Source organism: Bubalus bubalis, chromosome 15 (assembly GCF_019923935.1).
Source record: "Bubalus bubalis isolate 160015118507 breed Murrah chromosome 15, NDDB_SH_1, whole genome shotgun sequence".
NCBI lineage: Eukaryota > Metazoa > Chordata > Mammalia > Artiodactyla > Bovidae > Bubalus > Bubalus bubalis.
Genome location: NC_059171.1, coordinates 50,555,375 through 50,576,111, shown reverse-complemented (window position 1 = coordinate 50,576,111; position 20,737 = coordinate 50,555,375). Strand labels below are relative to the sequence as shown.

Here is a 20,737-nt window from a genome sequence, read left to right as displayed (position 1 = left end):
AGACCTTTAGCCCAGAGACAACACCAGAGGAATCTGCAAACAAACCTTCCTGCTTGAGTTTCTTCTCATATAATTATTTCCCACAGTTGGCAGCCCTTGGAAACTTAAAACTGTTTTCCTTTGTCCTATTGTTTCTCTACAAGTTTATTGCTCTTCGTTGAAGACTCTGTATAAGTTGGTGTTCTAAGTTGCCACTTGGAGTTACTTTTCATGAGCTTTCTCCTATGTATCCTGTGCAGAGCCCATTAATAAGCTGTTTTTCCTTGTTAATCTGTCTTTCTGTTTAAGAGCCCCAGCTGAAAACCCAAGATGGGACGAGGTCAAGTTTTGCCTCTTCTACACTAGCTGTGGCTGATTTTCTGTTTCTCTCTTTTGCTGTCTACCTGCTTCTTTCTTTTGCCACAAGAGTTTCCTTTCTTAAAATGACATCCTCTCCTTATTTAAAAGGTTACTGTCATGAAACATGGAATGTAGTGAAAATATATTTGCCAAATGAGTGCCCAATCAGTGTATGATTGGCAGGTTGGTAGATTCTAGACAAGAATTTGGCAGCTGTGATCACCATAGATAGATGAAGACAGGATCAGCGTTACTCTCAGTGAAAGGATAAATTACGATAACTGGATTTATACCACAAACCACATTTCCTGTTTTAGTTTCTGAATGACAAATATCCCTTAGTTTTCTGCTTTTATGTCTGTGTTTAAATTTTCAGTTTTCAGGATGAGGTTGCCAGATTTGAATCCTTTATGAAAATGCTTTGATTTTCTTTTGTGAATTACAGCTACAGTGCATAACATAGGAGGTTTTCACATACACAAAGACATCAAAGTTACATCGGAGCCCTAATGGGCTCATCATTTTTGAGAGTGAACGCAATGGATACCTCTGAATCCAGATCCCAATTAGTCCCCAACATACCGCACCATTTCACCCTCCAGTTTCGATTGGCATCCACTCCACGGCAGCGAAACCTTGAGTTCCTTGACCTTGTTTTTCTCCAAAATCGATCCTAGATGTAATTAAAAGAAAAGAGGTGCAGAATAAACACTTAAGAGGTTATGCCCATGCATTTTAGTAGTTCTTCAGTGAATGAATCACAGCAGTGAGGGGTGGGGGATTTCCTCCAGGAATAAACAAGTCCATGGAGTGAGAAGAGGACAAGATGAGCGTTGGACACCCAGGTTCATGCTCCAATTCCTGCCACAGACTTCTCTCTTAGTTTCTCTTGGCCTCATTTCTTCACAGGCAAAATTCAATAAGCTGGACTAGACAAGTGACTTTTCATAATTTATTTGTAAGGAGACATCTTTCTTTAAACATGAAATCTTATGCAAAAGACAAACATATATAAACAAAATCAGAAGGTTGATGCTGTGCTAGGGAAGGGAGTGGAAATCTTTCATAGCTCTGGAAGTACTAGGCTGGCTGCCCACCAAGCATCCTTCCTGCTTTAGGACAATTTTCCATGTTTTTTTTCAGTTGGATAGGCAAAGTGACTTACATTGGTCCAGCTAAAATGGTATCCATCGACGTTAAACACAGGCATGATATAGAAATACAGATGATTCAACGTTTTTCTCATGGTTGGGTCACTCCTATATGTTAGAAGAGCCTAAAAGACAGAGGTGACATGTTTCCTACAAATCAATCCCACATAAAGATCTCGAAAAATAATATGAGAAATATTTTATATCTATGGGCAATACTAAATATATTGAGTTGAAAAGTAACAAGCTAATGTGAGTTATAATTTGACATCACATGTTCTTTCTTGAGACTTCTGTCTCAAACTATTTCTGATAACATTTTAGCAAGGGTGCAAAACAGATTAATCAGGCAGCCTCTTGTAATATTTCAGATCTGGCTAAAGTTTAGGATGATTAAGAAAGCAGCAATTTAGATATGATTTTGTATTATCAGTGCTTTTTAAGATTCCATTCAGTTGTGGACAAACAATTACCTAAATATTTTGATATTCTTACATGATACATCACAACACAGGATAGTTATATCTGCCACTTAACTGTTTATGTGTAACTGGTAGCAGACTCAAGTTTTGGAACTTACTGCATGGACACGCTGTTCTTTCCTGACTTTTCTACAAAGAGTTAATGGACAATTATTTATTGTGTCACCTTTATCATGGTTCCTTTGAAATCTTGCTTCTGTGTGACTGATGCCAGGCTTGAAGATTTGGCCTCAAATAGAAAAGCATTAAATATGCTAAGCCAAGTTAAGAATATAAACATTTTGAAATACCATTCCTATGGAATGGACTTTTAAAATAAATCCTTTTTGATGCATATTTGTCTATTTATAAAGTACGTTAGACAAACATTTAGGATATTTGTAACAATGGCTGCCTTGGGGGAGGGGGCCTGGGGGACAATGTATAGGAAAGATTACCACCTCTCATTTTATATCCATTTGGATTGTTAGAATTTTACCATATTAAAATAATTCAAAATCAAATAATTCTTAAATTATATCTTGCTTTGGAAAATTTAATACTTAAAAGTTTCAATTTTCTTTTACATCCAGGTATGTAGAATTTCTGAACCAATCATAAGCAGCATTCTGTATTTATACAGTGAGAATTCTGTTAAGAGAGAGCAGCAATCCAATAATGCAATCTGAGAAAGTATCACTATATTAGAAATAATACTGAAAATATAGGAATATATTCAAGAACATAAGAAATGAGTTAAATACTATTTTATTAACTATAATTTTAATACTTATAAATTAATACAAGTCGATAAACATTGTTAATACAATTCTCTCTTGTTCTCCTTTAAGACTCAATAATTTGCTGGCCAAATAACTTCGGTAGAACTTTCATATGTGCTTGAATTTCTATTAACAGTCCAATGTCTCAAACTAGAGGAAAGTTCCTGGTATGTGATCAATTGTACATACCCTGGAATTTTGTTTTCCTCTAATAAAAGGAGGTCCCCCAAAGCCTGGAGGAAGTCTGCTGGTGGGATGCCAGAGACAGTTATATGATTAGCTATCTTTTCTCCCTTAATGTTAGAGGTTTGTGGTTTTCCATGCCACTCTAGAGAGGAAGAAGAGATGGAAGGAAAGGAATTTGGAGCAGCAAGGCAGGAATGAAGAGATAGGAAAAGTTGTAATTTCTCTCCCTTCTCTCATAGCACTGGGATCCATGACTCATTCATCTCAGTCCAAAGTGGGGAAGTCTCACCTCTTCCAAGCACAGAAAATGTGCTACATGTTAGCACATTAAGCACTAGATTATTCTGGAGACTTGCATTTGGACCTTCTCATTTTATTCTGCCTTCTCCTCCTCCAATGCAATTGACTGCCATGCTTTTGTATTGGAGAAAATATCACTAACTTCCTTTTAAAAAATCACAATATATTTTAAACAAATATAAAAAATACAGAGAAGAAATTACATCCACTGTATCTTGTTGTATTTATCAAATCTTTTTAAAAGAATATCAAGACATTATAGGTTAAACTAGAGCTCCCCCCCCTTTTTTTTTTTATCACTCTCAGATCCCGTTTTCCTCCCCTCCTTCAATAAGTGTCCTCAATTTGCCATTATCATTTCTGTGCATGATTTTCTAATTTAGTACATATATGTGGATTCATGAACAATATATAATATGAGTATGCTTTGAAATTTCATGCAAATGAGATCATGATATGGCAATCTTCAGTTTGCTTTTCTCTCCAATGTTATATTTTGACACTTATTAAGTTGATGATTTATTCATTTTTAACTATTATATGGAATTCCATTATAAATGGAATGCACACTATATCTATAAAGGTATATAGAGGCATTTATAAAGGTAAATGCACACTATATCTATCCCTTATTTTGTTGATGGATGGTTATGTTGTTTCTGATATTTCAGTGTTACAAGATTGGCGGTGAACATTCCTGAACATTTTTCCTAGACATGTGTGAAAGTTTCTTTATTATATAAATCTAGGAATACCTTGCTGGGTCATGGATTTCTGTGCCTTGCACTTTACTAAATGTTGCCATTTTGTGTCTAAATCAGTAAATATTTTCATTATCAGTAATGAGAATTCCCATTGCTCTACAACTTGCCAACCCTTGGTTTTGTTAAGCTTTCAATGAAAAAAAGTTAATGGGTATTTAGATCTTCTGCCCATCTTTCATTTGGGTTGTTTTTTTAATATATAGTTGCATGAACTGCTTGTATATTTATGAGATTAATCCTTTGTCATTTGCTTTGTTTGCAAATATTTTCTCCCATTCTGAGGATTGTATTTTCATCTTGTTTATGGTTTCCTTTGCTGTGCAAAAGCTTTTAAGTTTAATTAGGTCCCATTTGTTAATTTTTGTTTTTCTTCCTCTAGGAGGTGGGTCAAAAAAGATCTTGCTGTGATTTATGTCAAAAAGTGTTCTGCCTATGTTTTTCTCTATGGGTTTTATAGCATCTGGCCTTACATTCAAGGCTTTAATCCATTTTGAATTTATTTCTGTGTATGGTATTAGGGAGGCATTTCATGTGGCTCAGTGATAAAGAATTTGCCTGCCAAGTAGGAGACGTGCATTTGATCTTTGGGCTGGGAAGATCCCCTGGAGAAAGAAATGGCAACCCACTCCACATTCTTGCCTGGGAAATCCCATGGACAGAGGAACCTGGCACACTACAGTCCATGGGGTCACAGAGAGTCAGACAGGACTGAGGGACTAAAACAGTAAAGAACATGGTGGTAGGGAGTCTTCTGATTCCATTCTTTTACATGTAGCTTTCTAGTTTTCCCAGCACCACTTATCGAAGCCATTGTGTTTTCTCCCTTGTATATTCTTGCCTCCTTTGTCATAGATTAGGTGGCCACAGGTGTGTGAGTTTATCTCTGGGCTTTCTATCATGTTGTTGATCTGTATTTCTATTTTTGTGCCAGTACTATACTCCCTTGATTACTGTAGCTTTGTAGTATAGTCTGAAGTCAGGGAGCCTGATTTCTCCAGCTCCATTTGTCTTAAGACTCGTTTGGCTATTTGGAGACTTCTGTGTTTCCATACTAATTGTAAATTTTTTTTGTTTTAGTTCTGTGAAAAATGCCATTGGTTATTTGATAGGGATTGCATTGAATCTGTAGATAACTTTGGGTAGTGGTCATTTTCACAATATTCTTCCACTCCAAGAACATGGTATATTTCTCCATCAGTTCATGTCATCTTTGATTTCTTTCATCAGTGTTTTCTATGTACAGGTCTTTTGCCTCCTTAGGTAGGTTTATTCCTAGGTATTTTGTTCTTTATTCCTAGGTATTTTATTCTTTTTGTTTCAATGGTAAATGGGATTGTTTCCTGAATTTCTCTTTCTGATCTTTCATTGATAGTGTATAGGAATGCAAGATATTTCTGTATATTAATTTTGTATCCTGAGACGTTACTAAATTCATTAATTAGCCCTAGTAGTTTTCTGATGGCATCGTTAGGATTTCCTATGTATAATATCATGCTATCTGCAAAGATAACTTCTTCTTCTTTCCAATTTGGATTCCTTTTTTTTTTTCTTTCCAATTTGGATTTCTATTATTTATTTTTTCTTTCCTTGTGATGGCAAGAACTTCCAAGACTATGTTGAGTAAAAGTGGTGAGAGTGGAGCTCCTTGCTTGTTGCTGATCTTAGAGTAAATGCTTTCAGCTTTTCACCATTGAGAATAAGGTTTGCTGTGAGTTTGTCATATATGGCCTTTATTTTGCTGATGTAGGTTCCCTTTAGGCCCACTTTCTGGAGAGCTTTTATCATAAATGCTTGTTGAATTTTGTCAAAAGCTTTTTCTGCTCTATTGAGATGATCATATGGTTTTTATTCTTTAATTTGTTAATATGGTGTATAATATTGATTGATTTGCATATATTGAGTCTTTGCATCCCTGGGATAAGTCACAATTGATCTCAGTGTATGATCTTTTTAACATATTGTTGGATTTGGCTTGCTAGTATTTTGTTGAGTACTTTTGTGTCTATGTTCATCAGTGATATTGGCCAGTAATTTTCTTTTTTTGTAATTTTGTCTGGTTTTGGTATCAAGGTGATGGTGGCCACATAGAATGAGTTTGGAAATATTCCACTTCTAAAACTTCATTTTAAAACGATTTATCACTTTTAATTATAACTGTCAAGTGTTTTTATATATTTTGAGGCCATTAACATGGCTTTGTTTTAAATTTCTTCATTTCCAAATAATGTATTAACTAAGGAACCTGTTTCCTAACATTCTTTTCTGGAGTGGATTTAATATTTGAGATGTGCCGGAACATTTTCTTCCTCTGACAAATAAACAGAGTGTCATTGTTTTGCATATGCTATATTTGTGATTTTTATAACTCTAAGAATTGCAGCCATTCTCCATCTGGTCAGACAAAATGAGAATGATCACAATGTGATGACTGTTCAGAGCTGAATAGGACAATTCAGAAACCTCTTTCTTCAGTGCTTTAAATAATGGCTGTAGATGGCTTCTTGTATGGTTTAGGTGAAGTTTCTAGGAAAAAAAGATGATCATGTGACATTCTATCATACTCTAACATGATCATACTATCATACTTAAAAGATGATCATGTGACTGTCTATCATACTCTAACACAGGATAACCATAAAGAACACTGGGGCGTGCTTTCCTTCTAACACGTGGGACTCTTTTTAGCAATCAATTCCCACCATCCATACACACAGGAAAGGAGATACCTACTAATCGAGTTCCTTCCTGGTTTTCCAAGTTTAATTTCTTGACTACTGTTGTTGCTTAGAAGGAAGATTTAAGTAGTCATGACCTGAAAGCCAGTCACAAAACCATGTTCCACACGCCTCATTGTGGCAGTCTTTAGGTACTACACTCACCTCCATCAGTTCACTTAAAAGTACTTTGCTGAGATGCATTTTAAGTTAAAAGGTACAGTTTTGAGTATAACATTCTGCTAGGAGAGTGATATGTTGGTATTAGGTTATGGAATTTCTGAACTTAATGAAGAGAGACAAAGAATGAATCTATTTGGTACCTACCAAGACTACTTTGGCTTCTGCATCAAGAGATGCATGTCATTTACCAGAATCAGAATCAGAATTCAGGAAATCAGTCCTGAATATTCATTGGAAGGACTGATGCTGAAGCTCCAATACTTTAGCCACCTGATACGAAGAACCGACTAATTGGATAAGACCCGGACGCTGGGAAAGATGGAAGGCAGGAGGAGAAGGGAACGACAGATGGTTGGATGGCATCATGGACTCAATGGACATGAGTTTGAGCAAGCTCCAGGAGTTGGTGATGGACAGGGAACCCTGGCTGCAGTCCGTGGGGTCACAAAAAGTCAGATACAACTGAGTGACTGAACTGAACATATACCAGAATTCACCAAATAAGCTTCAGTTAAATTCAAAGAAAAATTTTGCAATTATGAAAGTCTTTGTGTGGTAAGAGAAGGTTAGGCCCAAGAGTTCCCCCTTTTCATTGTTTTTTAATTTATTTGATTGGATGTTGCTTTCTTAGAACTCGATGGCAACCTGGAATGTGACACTGTTTTTAGGATCAGTGGTGCTGGCTTTTAAAAAGGCAGCTTTAAAATTTTTTCCATTATTTTTCTTCTAGAATCACTACAGAAGACCTAAAAATACTCAGCTATTAAAAAGAATACATTTGAATCAGTTCTAATGAGATGGGTGAAACTGGAGCCTATTATATAGAGTGAAGTAAGCCAGAATGAAAAACACCAATGCAGTATACTAACGCATATATATGGAATTTAGAAAGATGGTAACTAACCCTATATGTGAGACAGCAAAAGAGACACAGATGTATAGAACAGTCTTTTGGACTCTGTTGGAGAGGGCGAGGGTGGGATGGTTTGGGAGAATGGCATTGAAACATGTATAATATCATATGTGAAATGAATTGCCAGTCCAGGTTTGATGCATGATACAGGGTGCTTGGGGCTGGTGCACTGGGATGACCCAGAGGGATGGTACAGGGAGGGAGGTGGGAGGGGGGGTTCAGAATGGGGAACACGTGTACACACGTGGCGGATTCATGTTGATGTATGGCAAAACCAATACAATATTGTAAAGTAATTAGCCTCCAATTAAAATAAATAAATTTATATATAAAAAAAGAAGACCTAAAAATAACAAGCACATATTGAGTGAAGTGCATGCTGGGAGAACTAGCTGTTATAACTGAGGTCAAAGTAACAGCACAGTCAGCAGTCAAGTTGAAGGTTCTCACCTAGACTGGAGTGGAGTAAAACTATTTATGGTAGAAAAGAGTTGAAACACCAAAGTGGGTGCATCTTGACACAAAGGAGTTATTTATAATGCAATAATTGGAGAATGAATTAGAGCAGGAGAGAGTTCCCAGGGAAATTTTTAAAAAGGGAGCTTAATGTATAATGTATTCAAAGTCATACTGTGAGAAGCTCCTTAAATACAATATGGTAACTAAATAATAGCTTGGAAGCAACATGAACAAAGGCTCTGTGAATGAATGATGGAGAACTGGAAAATCATATGCACATCTAGTTATTTTTATACTTAATTAATTTATACTGAGAACCTCTCAGAGACTGGCTAGTCTAACAGGGAAGGTGACTATTGAAAAATGTTATCTATTAATCTATATTTTCTATTAAGAGATATAGATAAACATTTGAAATATTTTGTATTAAGAGTCGGACACGACTGAGTGACTTCTCTTTCACTTTTCACTTTCATGCACTGAAGAAGGAAATGGCAACCCACTCCGGTGTTCTTGCCTGGAGAATCCCAGAGACAGGGAGCCTGGTGGGCTGCCGTCTATGGGGTCGCACAGAGTCGGACATGACTGAAGCGACTTAGCAGTAGCTGCATTACTTTTTCCTTAAATAAAACCACTTCACAGTTCTAGAATTTTTGTACTGAGATAGCCTGATAACAATGGTTGGTTGTATTTAATCAGGGCCAACAGAGCAGAGGCCAGGACTGACTTGGTGGCATTGTTAAAATCTACTATGTAAGAATCATTAACCTACAAAAAGAAAGCATAGGCATCTTCAATCTGCATGGCTCTGATATACACAAATATCAGTAACCATGGTTTAGTTAAATAATAGCAGTCCTCCAAGTACAGTTCAAATTTGTTACTAGTGCTAGGTCTTAACTCTACAAACCACTGTGTAAATTATAGCTGTGCATCAAGACCTGTGACAAATTGTGCCACTTGTTTTAAAGTCTGTAGGTGTGTGATTGGCCACTGTGTGTGTTTACTCAGTTCATACACAGACAGCAAAGTATGTAGCTGTGTTGCTCCCTTGTCTTCCGGTGAAAAAACTCATGTGGCATTTTGCAAAAATGGATATGGTAAGAGAGTATTGGCCAACAAGGCTTACAGTGAAGCAATAATGCAGATAATGCAGAAGGGAAATATGAATCAAATGTAAGTGGAGTTATAGTAGAAATAGCTGACCACAGGAATATGGACACTGCCTTAGGTAGCCTGAGGAACTAAGTGAAGACAAACTCACTGACATAAATGAGGGAAATGGTTGTAATGGAAAGGAGGAAGGTGTTCCAGAAAAAACGACGCTGTCAACATTTCACATTAAAGCAACTCTTGCAGATATTTTTTGACATCAAAAGCACAAGGAAAGGAAAAAAATACTGAAATCTGATCAAAACTAAGAAAGGAGTATTACAATTTGCCAGAGTGTTAAAAAAAATGATGCTCACCTCATGTTGTAAGTTTTATAATGAGAAGCACTATCCAAACAACCTGTGATAAAGATTTTTACAAAGAAATAAGACATTTAATTATCAATATCTTTAATGTTTTAAATTACAGTGTAATAAGTGTTAGTTTCACTATTTTTGGTCAATGTCTTACATGCTTACAACAGAGTAAGAAAGTCTTTAATCTTTTGACAAAAATACATAAAGATCATAGAACAAACTTAATTTTCCACATTAGTTATCAAGATAGATTTTTATGGCTTCAGTTTGCATGGTCACTTCTACAGTCATACATACTTTTCTGTGCCAGATAAGTGAAGACTGCCTGTATAAACACTGCCTGTATAAACAGTGCCCAAAACATTCTCAGATGTTGAATAGTGGAGCATGATGGATGCAATGGCTTTCTGGTGCACTGGGACGACCCAGAGGGATGGAATGGGGAGGGAGGAGGGAGGGGGGTTCGGGATGGGGAACACATGTATACCTGTGGTGGATTCATTTTGATATTTGGCAAAACTAATACAGTCATGTAAAGTTTAAAAATAAAATAAAATTAAAAAAAAATAAAGTGAACAAACATTAATATAGAGCCTGCTATATATAAGGCATTACAAATTGAATTAAAAGGAAGAAAGAGCTTGGTTGGAGGATGCAGAGGATTAAAGAGAAGACTGGGAAGGGTGAGAAGGATAGGAGAATATAAGGAATTAAAGGTACTAAAAGACTGGCAGAAAAATTAAAATATTGCAATTAAAAGGGATGGTAGTGGACAAAATCAGAGAATTTTTACAAATGCAGATCTATGAACTGTTTTTTATTATACCATTAACAACAAAGACTTATTTGCTTACTCAGCTGAACTTATTAGAAGTTTGGTCTGGAGTTAGTAACCCTCTCAATTACTTATTTATTCCCCAACCTTTGGTATATTTTATACAAAAACTTAAATTCTCTTCCTTAAAAGGTTTATTCTATTTTTAGTGATACGTTTCTTAACCAAAAGTTTGAGTTTCATGCCTACATTTGAGGGTTTATATTGGTTTTTACCTTTAATTTCCAGTAAGACATAATGAGGGGCTTCCTTCTAATGGTAAAGAAAAGTGAAAGTGAAGTCGCTCAGTTCTGTCTGACTCTGCGACCCCGTGGACTGTAGCCCACCAGGTTCCTCTGTCCATGGGATTTCCCAGGCAAGAATACTGGAGTGGGTTGCCATTTCCTTCTCCAGGGGATTTTCCCGACCCAGGGATTGAACCCGGGTCTCCAGCACTGGGGGCAGATGTTTTACTATCTGAGCCACCAGGGAATCCCAATGGTAAAGAACCCGCCTGACAATTCAGGAGATATAAGAGATACAGGTTCGACCCCTGGGTTGGGAAGATCCCCTGGAAAAGGCCATGGCTACTCACTCCAGTATTCTTGCCTGGAGAATCCCATGGACAGAGGAGCCTGGCATGCTACAGTCCATGGGATTGCAAAGAGTCAGACATGACTTAGAAACTCATTAACAACACCACCAACAATTACATACTACCCTGAATCGCATGCCAGGTTTTGGCACCAGGATTAGCCATCCTTAGTGCCTATTGTAGATGGCTAGGAGCGTGGAAATGGAGTTGGTTTTCCAGTGTAATCAGGCTGGGCCTGAAAGAGTGAGGTTTCACATTGTATAACAGCAGAAGAATACCATGATCCACCTGGGACATTAAGGAAGTTTTTTTTTTCTCTCGCTCTCTTTCCCTCCCTCCTTTTGGCTACCATTCTGTTAAAGGACCAAATTAGATCCACCTATATATTATGCCTCTTCAAAGTCTGGAAGAACTTTCCATTTCAGAGCATTCTTGTCCCAGTTTTCCCATGGATCATCTTCTCACAAACCCTTGCTTTCTTTATCTTTGGTCTGCCGCTGAGTTAAATTCAATCACTGATTTTAAAATGAAGTGAAAGTGAAAGTCACTCAGTCATGTCCGACTCTTTGCGACCCCATGGTCTGTATAGTACACGGAATTCTCCAGGCCAGAATACTGAAGTGGGTAGCCTTTCCCTTCTCCAGGGGATCTTCCCAACCCAGGGAGTGAACCCAGGTCTCCCACATTGCAGGCAGATTCTTTAAGAGCTGAGCCACAAGGGAAGCCCGATTTTAAAATACCTGCAGGAATATACAACTCAAGCATAAATGAGTTTAGTTTGAGAATGAAACTATTCAGTTTTGACTGGGTTAAATTTGTTTAAAACATGTCATTTTGGATTCTGTTTAATATGGAAAATTCAAAAAAATAAGAAAAATCATAATTTTTTAGTATTTAGTATATATGTATATGTATCCCAAATATAGATTTTACAACATGGAAATCATAATGTCCATGCTGTTTTTTTTCAGGTTGTAATAAGTGTAAAAGTTATTTAAAATTTTTTTAAAATTTATTTTTTATTGGAGTATAGTTGCTTTACAATATTGTGTTAGTTTCTGCTATACGACAGTTAATCAGTAATGCATATACACATATCCACTCTTTCTAAAATTCTATTTCCATATAGGTTATTATAGAATATTGAGTAGAGATCCCTGTTCTATACAGTAGCTTCTTATTAGTTATCTGTTTATATATTATAGTGTGTATACGTCACTTCCAATCTCCCAATTTATCAGTCTCCTGTCTCCAGTCCCCCTTGGTAACCATAAGTTTGTTTTCTACATCTGTGACTCTGTTTTATAAATAGGTTTATGTGTACCATTTTTTTTAAGATTCCACATATAAATGATATTATATATCATTATTATATATAAATGATATGTGTTCTTTTCTGGCTTACTTCACTCTGTGGCAATCTCTAGGTCCATCTGTGTTGCTGCAGGTGGCATTATTTTATTCCTTTTTATGGCTGAATAATATTCCATTGTATATATGTACTGCATCAGCTTTTTCCATTCCTGTGTTGATGGACATTCAGATTGCTTCCATGTCCTGGCTATTGTAAATGGTGCTGCAATGAATACTGGGGTACATGTATATTTTTGAATTATGGTTTTATCTGGGTATATGTCTAGGAGTGGGATTGCTGGATCATATGGTAGCTCTATTTTTAGTTTTTTTAAGGAGCCTCAATACTCTTCTCCAGAGCGACTGTACCAATTTATATTTCTACCAACTATGTAGGAAGGTTCCCTTTTATCCATTTCATCTCCAGTCTTTGTAGATGTTTTGATGATGGCCGTTTTGACAGATGTGAAGTGATACATCATTTAATTTGAATTTCTCTGATAATTAGTGATGTTGAGCATCTTTTCCTTTGCCTCTTGGCTGTCTGTATATCTTCTTTGGAAAAAACATCTATTTAGGTCTTGTGCCCATTTTTTGATTAGGTTGTTTGTTGACATCGAGTTTCATGAGCTGTTTGTATATTTTGGAGATTACATTCCTGTTAGTCTCTTCATCTGAAAATATTTTCTTCCATTCTGAGGGTTGTCTTTTCATTTGCTTTAGGTTTACTTTGCTATGTGTCCATGCTGGCTTTTATTTATTTATTTATTTTTGATATAACAGCATGTCACAGGCATTTTTCCCATCCTAAATACTCCTTTAATATATTTAATGAAGTCAGGGCTATCAGTCGTTTCCTTTATACTTTTCTGCTTTACTTTGACATTTGGAAACATCTTACTTACTTGGAAGTCAAATCAATGTTTTCCAGAGTTACTTCTTTTATATTCTTTAAAAAAATATTTATTTGGCTGCACGTGATCTTCATTGTGGTATGTGGGATTTTTAGTTGTGGCATGTGAACTCTTAGTTGTGGCATGGGGGACCTAGTTCTCTTAACTCCCCCCGCCCCCACCCGCCCCGCTGAACCAGGGATTTAACTCCCAGGCCTTCTGAATTGGGAGGGCAGTCTTAGCCATTGAACCACCAGGGAAGTGCCACTTATTCTATATTTTGTAAGTAAAGACTCTGGTCAAATTTGCCCTAGTGCACTCAAAGCCGGTGCACTGGGACAACCCAAAGGGATGGAATGGGGAGGGAGGTGGGGAGACACATGTACACCTGTGGCTGATTCATGTCAATGCATGGCAAAAACCACCACAATATTGTAAGGTAATTAGCCTCCAATTATAATAAATAATTTAAAAAAATTTGCTCTAGCAATGTAGAAATATTTGAGGCAAAAATTAAGTTATGTACATAACTCTGAGCCAGCTAGCCCCAGCCGTGGCTTGAGATACCCATCTCTGGAGATAGACAATTTTAAACTGTCAAAAGTGCACAAAGCCCAGATGACTTCATTTGATTGGAGATGATTCTGAGAAATGAGCAAATGCTATTCCATCTGCACTGCCAACAAAGAATTAAGTGGCTTTTCCACAATTAAGAAAAAAATATGAAAAATTAAAAGATGTTAAATATAGGCTGCTGCTAAAAATTGCTTGCCTACCTCAACTACCATTATGATTCCCCTGAACTCGTGCCAGAGCTCAGAACAGGAGTGGTAAACTGTTTCAGTTCTCTACCTTTTTCCTGTCTCTTTTCAGGTGGAGTAATACACTCAAGAAAAATATTTGTAACAATTCTGTTATGGTTGGCTAAATCACTGGGATGTTTTCTTGGATTTCTGTTTCCAAATTAAACCAGTAAACCAGGTATTGATTCCTTTGGTTGCGATACTCAACTCTGTTTACAGAGTCTCTTTAATCTCTCATCAGAGTATTTCCTCCTTTTGGTTTAGGAGAATCAAGCTGTAAGAGAACAGAGTTTTGAAAATCCTGTCTCCGTCCCCACTATACACTCTGCCTGGGCTGGTGCATGATAGACACTTAGTAATTACTTGTTGACTACATCAATCATTTAACTTGCTTAATGGAGTGTGGTTTTGGGTTCTTCCCTTCAGACTAATAAAACTGCCAACATTTCAGCTGATGCTCCCACAGTTTCATCATTCTCTTGAGCATCTTGCCATCTTTGACTTGTCCTGCACTTTCATCCCCATATCAAGCTGGTCATCAGTTCCTAAAGACTTTCTTTATTGCTGTTTTCTGTGTTTGTGTCTCATCTCCCCAGTAGAAGTGTAGTAAAAGAATTGAGGGAAGCATTAACGTAATGTACATTATAGTACTTGTACTGTTCTAGAACTTTGCAAGCTGCTTTCACATAAAAAGAAGAGCTTAATAAGTCTTTGGTTGAATGAATGAATGATTTTTTCATTTGAACCATATAAACCTTTTCTTTACTTTCCATTCCTACATCCACTCTCCCTGTCCATGTGTGGAATTTTGCCCTAAACACTTCTAGTTAGTTGCCTCACTCTAGGCTCCTACTTCCTTCCATTCATATATCATTGTATTTCTTCTTTAAACTCTCATTTAATACTGATATGCTTTTCATGCATGAGAGTATTTTCTCATTTTTCTTTATTGGACCAAACTCTGGCTTCCAAGGCTAACTTTAATAATTTTTCAGTCAGTCTCAGATTGCACTAGAATCCACTCACACAGACTGTAGGATTTGGTCTTACTAATCTACACCATGTCCTCAATGTTATTAGTCTTTTTTTTGAAAAAAGACTGTGATTATATCTCATGATTATATCTCCCTGGTCACATTTCCATTCCTGAGTCAAGGTCTAATGAGACTCACTTCCCCACAGATTTTTCCTAAAGCTTGTCATCTTTCAAAGTCTAATGGATTTCTCTGATTTCTTTTAAAGATTTTTTTTTTAATTTGGATGCGGACCGTTTTAAAACTCTTGAAAACTATTTTTTTAAAAAACTTTTTTTTTAAAACTCAAAACTATTGAATTTGTTACAATATTTCTTCTATTTTATGTTTTGGTTTTTTGGCCATGAGGCATGTGGGATCTTAGCTCCCTCGCCAGGGATCGAACCCACACTCTCCTGCACTGGAGGGTGAGGTCTTAACCCCTGGATCGCCAGGAAAGTCCGTCTCTGATTCTTGAATTCCTTCAGCTATTACAGTCAGTATAACTTAATCTCCAAAGATACACTGTTTTATGTTGTTTACTGCTTCCTGCACACAAATATTTCTCCTCAAATAAAATGTAGACTCCTTGAGGGCTGGCCCATGACTTACAGTTCTGCTGACCCCACAGTGTTGAGAGCTGAAAATGGAGTGACCAGCAAGAAATTGTTGGCTGATTAATATAAACATTCTCTAACAGGACCCTACTTAACACTGAGTTAAAGAAATAACAGCTTTATCGGGATATAATTCACACGTTCTACAGTTCATCTTTTTAAAGTATACAATTAAGTGGCTTTTAATATATTCACAGAGTAATGAACTGTCGCCACTACCTAATTTTAGAATATTTTCATCACCAAAAAAGACACTTCATATCCTTTAGGTATCAACTCCCTGACCCCCCTCATTTTCCTAGCCATAGGTAACCACTAATCCACTTTCTGTCTGTAAATTAGCCTGTTTTGGACGTCATGTACAAGAGGAATTGTGTACTGTGTGGTCTTTTGTGGCTGCTTTTTTCAGTTAGCTCAGTGCTTTCAAGGTTCATCTATGTTGTAGCATGTATCAACATTTTGTTTCTTTTTTTTTAAAATTGAGTGTAATTCATTTAAAAATGTACAGTTCAGTGGTTTTTTTTAGTATGTTCATAAATGCCATTGTCATCACTATCTAATTGCAGAACTTTTCCATCACCCCCCAAAAGAAACATGGTACCTGTTAGTAGTCATTCCCAATTCCCCTCTCCCTGCATCCTCTGGCAACCACTAATCTACTTCCTGTTTCTATGGATTTGCCTGTTCTTGACATTTCATATATATGGAATGATACAATATATGGCCTTTTACTTCTGGTTTATTTCACATAACATGTTTCAAGGTTCATCCATGTTGTGGTTTGCATTGTACTTTATTATGGTTGAATAATATTCCATTGCATGCATCTACCATATTTTGTTTATCCATCAGTTGATGGACCTCTGAGTTGCTTCCATTGTTTTAGCTATTAGGAAAATTTTGCTGTGAACATTCCTGTACACATTTCTGTGTGGATATATGTTTTCATTGTTCTTGGTTATATATACAGGAGTGGAATTTGGGGGTTGCATGAGTAACTATGTGTTTACTTTTTGAGGAAGTGCTAAACGGTTTTTAACTATTTTTAACTTGTTAGTTTCCTTTGCAATTTTATTTTTAACTCCATTACTTTTAAGCTTTGTGAGTGTTCCTTTTTATAAGTCTTGCTTAGCTCTCTATTTTCTTTGTTCCCTGCCCTGTGTCCTCATATTTAAGTCTCTTGTGCCATGCTTAGTTGTTCAGTCATGTCTGACTCTTTGCAACCCATGGACTGTAGCCCATCAGCCTCCTCTATCCACAGAATTCTCCAGGAAAGAATACTGGAGTGGGTTGCCGTGCCTTCTTCCAGGGGATCTTCCCAACCCAGGGATCAAACCCAGGTTTGATCATGCATTGCAGGCAGATTCTTTACCGCTGAGCCACTAGGGAAGCCCATTTAAGTCTCTTATTCATCTGTAAGTAGTAGCTGTTCACTTTTGCACACAGGTAACTTCCAAGTTCTATATATTTACCTCTGTTTCTTTCCCTTTCTTAATCTGTTCTAGTTTTCTTTCTTTGATGAATTTAGTATCTGTATCATCCCTCTTGGCCCATGACAAATTTAAGAAAACTTTATCAGCAAAAGATAGTGTTTCTTAAAATTCCTTTTTGGATTCATGGTGAAGTGACATCTTTGATACACATTTCAGTAGTACATCTACCATGTTTTTTCCCCTTGGCTTCCTCCATCCAAAACCAGTTGTTGTGTTCAGTTGTTAAGTTTTGTCTGACTTTGCGACCCCATGGACTGCAGCACGCCAGGCTTCCCTGTCCTTCACTATCTCCTGGAGTTTGCTCAAACTCATGTCCAGTGATGCCATCCAACTGTCTTACCCTCTGTTGCCAACTTCTGCTCCTGCTCTCAGTCCTTCCAATGTCTTTTGGACACTGGAATCAGGGTCTTTTCTAATGAGTCAGCTCTTCACATCAGGTGGCCAAAGTATACCCCTGAAGTGTAGTAATACCAATGAAGTGAAAGCCACTCAGTCATGTCCAACTCTTTGCTACCCCATGGACTGTAGTCCATGGAATTCTCCAGGCCGGAATACTGGAGTGGGTCGCTGTCCCCTTCTCCAGGGGATCTTCCCAACCCAGGGATCAAACCCAGGTTTCCCGCATTGCGGCAAGATTTTTTACCAGCTGAGCCACAAGGGAAGCCCAAGAATACTGGAGTGGGTAGCCTATCCCTTCTCTGGTGGATCTTCCTGGCCCAGGAATTGAATTGGGGTCTTCTGCATTGCAGGTGGATTCTTAACCAACTGAGCTATCTGCTGTACTATAAATATAACATTAATAATGGTTCTGTTAACCTGGTATAAAGAAGCATTGAAAAAGAGAAAGATTTTGTAACCCGAGCATACCTCCATTGGTTTTCTTTATTTTGCTTATATTAATAAGATATAAAAAATTTATAATATGAATACTATAAAAAAAAGAAGTGACAGGTATTGAAATTGAAAGTGATAGCTCTCTATTTTTCAACATAATTAAAAGATTTTCAATTTAAAAGATAAAACCCACAATCTTATCATGCATTTTGCATTTTAAAAACATCTGCCAGCCAGCAGTTATTTGTTGAGATAATGAATACAGTTATCAGTTATGTGTTGAGATAGTGAATTCGCTTGAGCAGTTTTTAAACTAAAATAATCAAGGCCATCTCACCCGTGAATCAAGCCAGGTAGTTTGCTTCTCTGTCATTGTTTTCTAAGCTTTGTGTGTCCAAGACACTCAGGGACTCATCTACTAAACTGGAGTAGGCAGCAGCAGTGGAAGTGGCTCCCAGGGCCTGACATGGGAGAGGCAAGCTGGCTGAGAGGGACAGTCACAGCCACAGCCAATACTCCTGGTGTCCATGGTGGAGTGAGTCAGGGTCAGTTGATGAGGTTTATACATAGCGAGAGGAAGGAGCAAGAATGAACTTGGCTTCTGACTGCCCAGAAAGGAAAACAGTACCTGGTTCCAAAGAGAATGGAACCCAGGAGTACGGAGACCTGGTTACTCTTTTTACAATACATTTAACATTTTGAGATAGATATAGATTCACATGGGGCTTCCCTGGTGGCTCAGATGGTAAAGAATCTGCCTGCAATGCGGGAGACCCAGGTTTGGTTCCTGGGTCAGGAAGATCCCTTGTTGAAGGGAATGGCTACCCATTCCAGTATTCTTTCCTGGAAAATTCCATGGACAGAGATTACAAATTCACATATAAGAATTAATACAGAGAAATCCCTTGTACCCTGGACCCACTTCCCCCAATGGCAATATCTTATAAAACTATAGTATAATATCCCAACTAGTGTACTGAAATGGACACAGTCAAGATACAGAACCTTGCCATCACAACAAGGACCCCTCATGATTGCCCTATTATAGCCACATCCATTTTCCTTTCTTTAATCCCCAGAAAACACTAATCTGTTATCCATTTCTATACAGTTGAACCTTAAACAACATGGGGACTGGGGTGCTGACCCTCCAAAAGCAGTGGAAAATCCATATATGTGACTTCCCGGGAGGTCCAATGTTTAAGACTCCATGTTTCCAGTGCAAGGAACACAGGTGCAATCCCTATCAGGAAACTAAGATCCCACATGCCACACGGTATGGCCAGAAAAAAAAATCCACATATGACTTTACAATTGGTCCTCTGTATCTAGTGTTCCACATCCCTGGGTTCAACCAACCAAGGATCATGTACAGCTGTGCTACGTATTTGTTGAAAAAAATCTGTGTATGAGTGGACCCTTGCAGTTTAAATCCATATTTGTTGTTGTTCAGTCCCTCAATTATGTCCAACTTGTGACCCCATGAACCACAGCATGCCAGGCTTGTCTGTACATCACCAACTCCTGGAGTTTGCTCAAACTCATGTCCATTGAGTTGGTGATGCCATCCAATCATCTTATCCTCTGTTGTCCCCTTCTCCTCCTGCCTTCAATCTTTCCCAGCATCAGGGTCTTTTCCAATGAGTCAATTCTTTGCATCAGGTGGCCAAAGTATTGGAGCTTCAGCTTCAGCATTAGTCCTTCCAATGAATATTCAGGACTGATTTCCTTTAAATGGACTGGTTGGATCTCCTTGCAGTCCAAGGGACTCTCAAGAGTCTTCTCCAACACCACAGTTCAAAAGCATCAGTTCTTTGGTGCTCAGCTTTCTTTATGTGAGTCCAACTCTCATATCCATACATGACTACTGGAAAAACAATCGCTTTGACTAGACAGACTTTTGTCAGCAAAGTAATTTCTCTGCTTTTTAATATGCTGTCTATTTGAGTCAAGAACATCCTATAAAGGAGATCCTAAAGTATATATGTATTTGGGACTAGTTTTTCATTCAGCATAATTTTCTGGAGATTCATTCATGTTGTGTGTTTCCATAGTTCCTTTTTTTGCTGAGTAGTTTTCCATGGTATGCATGTACTAGTTTGTTTAACCACTTGCCCATTGAAGGGTATCTGGATTGTTTCCAGTTTTTGGCTATTACAGATAAAGCTGCTGGAAACATTTGTATACAGTTTTTGAGTGAACATAAGTTTTAATTTCTCTGGGATGAATGCCAAGAGTGCAATTACTGGGTTATATGATAGTAGAAGCTGAAACTCCAATACTTTGGCCACCTGATGCAAAGACCTGACTCATTTGAAAAGACCTTGATGCGGGGAAAGATTGAGGGCAGGAGGAGAAGAGGACGACAGAGGATGAGATGGTTGGATGGCATCACTGACTCAATGGACATGGGTTTGAATGAACTTTGGGAGTTGGTGATGGACAGGGAGGCGTGGCATGCTGCAGTTCATGGGGTCGCAAAGAGCCAGACACGACAGCGACTGAACTGAACTGATTATATTTGCAAGTCTAGTTTTATTTATTTATTTATTTTTATTTTTTATTTTTTTAAATTTTATTTTATTTTTAAACTTTACAAAA

At 37.5% G+C, this 20,737-nt stretch overlaps 1 protein-coding gene across 1 annotated transcript in view; it reads right to left on the bottom strand.

Annotated features, from left to right (window-relative positions):
- The window catches only part of CPA6 (carboxypeptidase A6), a 309,275-nt gene that overhangs the window by 50,171 nt on the left and 238,367 nt on the right, over window positions 1–20,737 (bottom strand). The window contains exons 8-9 of the mRNA XM_025265287.3: window positions 1,505–1,615; window positions 922–1,012 (exon numbers count right to left, since the gene is read on the bottom strand). Coding sequence (XP_025121072.3) covers window positions 922–1,012; window positions 1,505–1,615 — 202 coding nt within the window. The remainder of the gene's footprint in view (window positions 1–921; window positions 1,013–1,504; window positions 1,616–20,737) is intronic.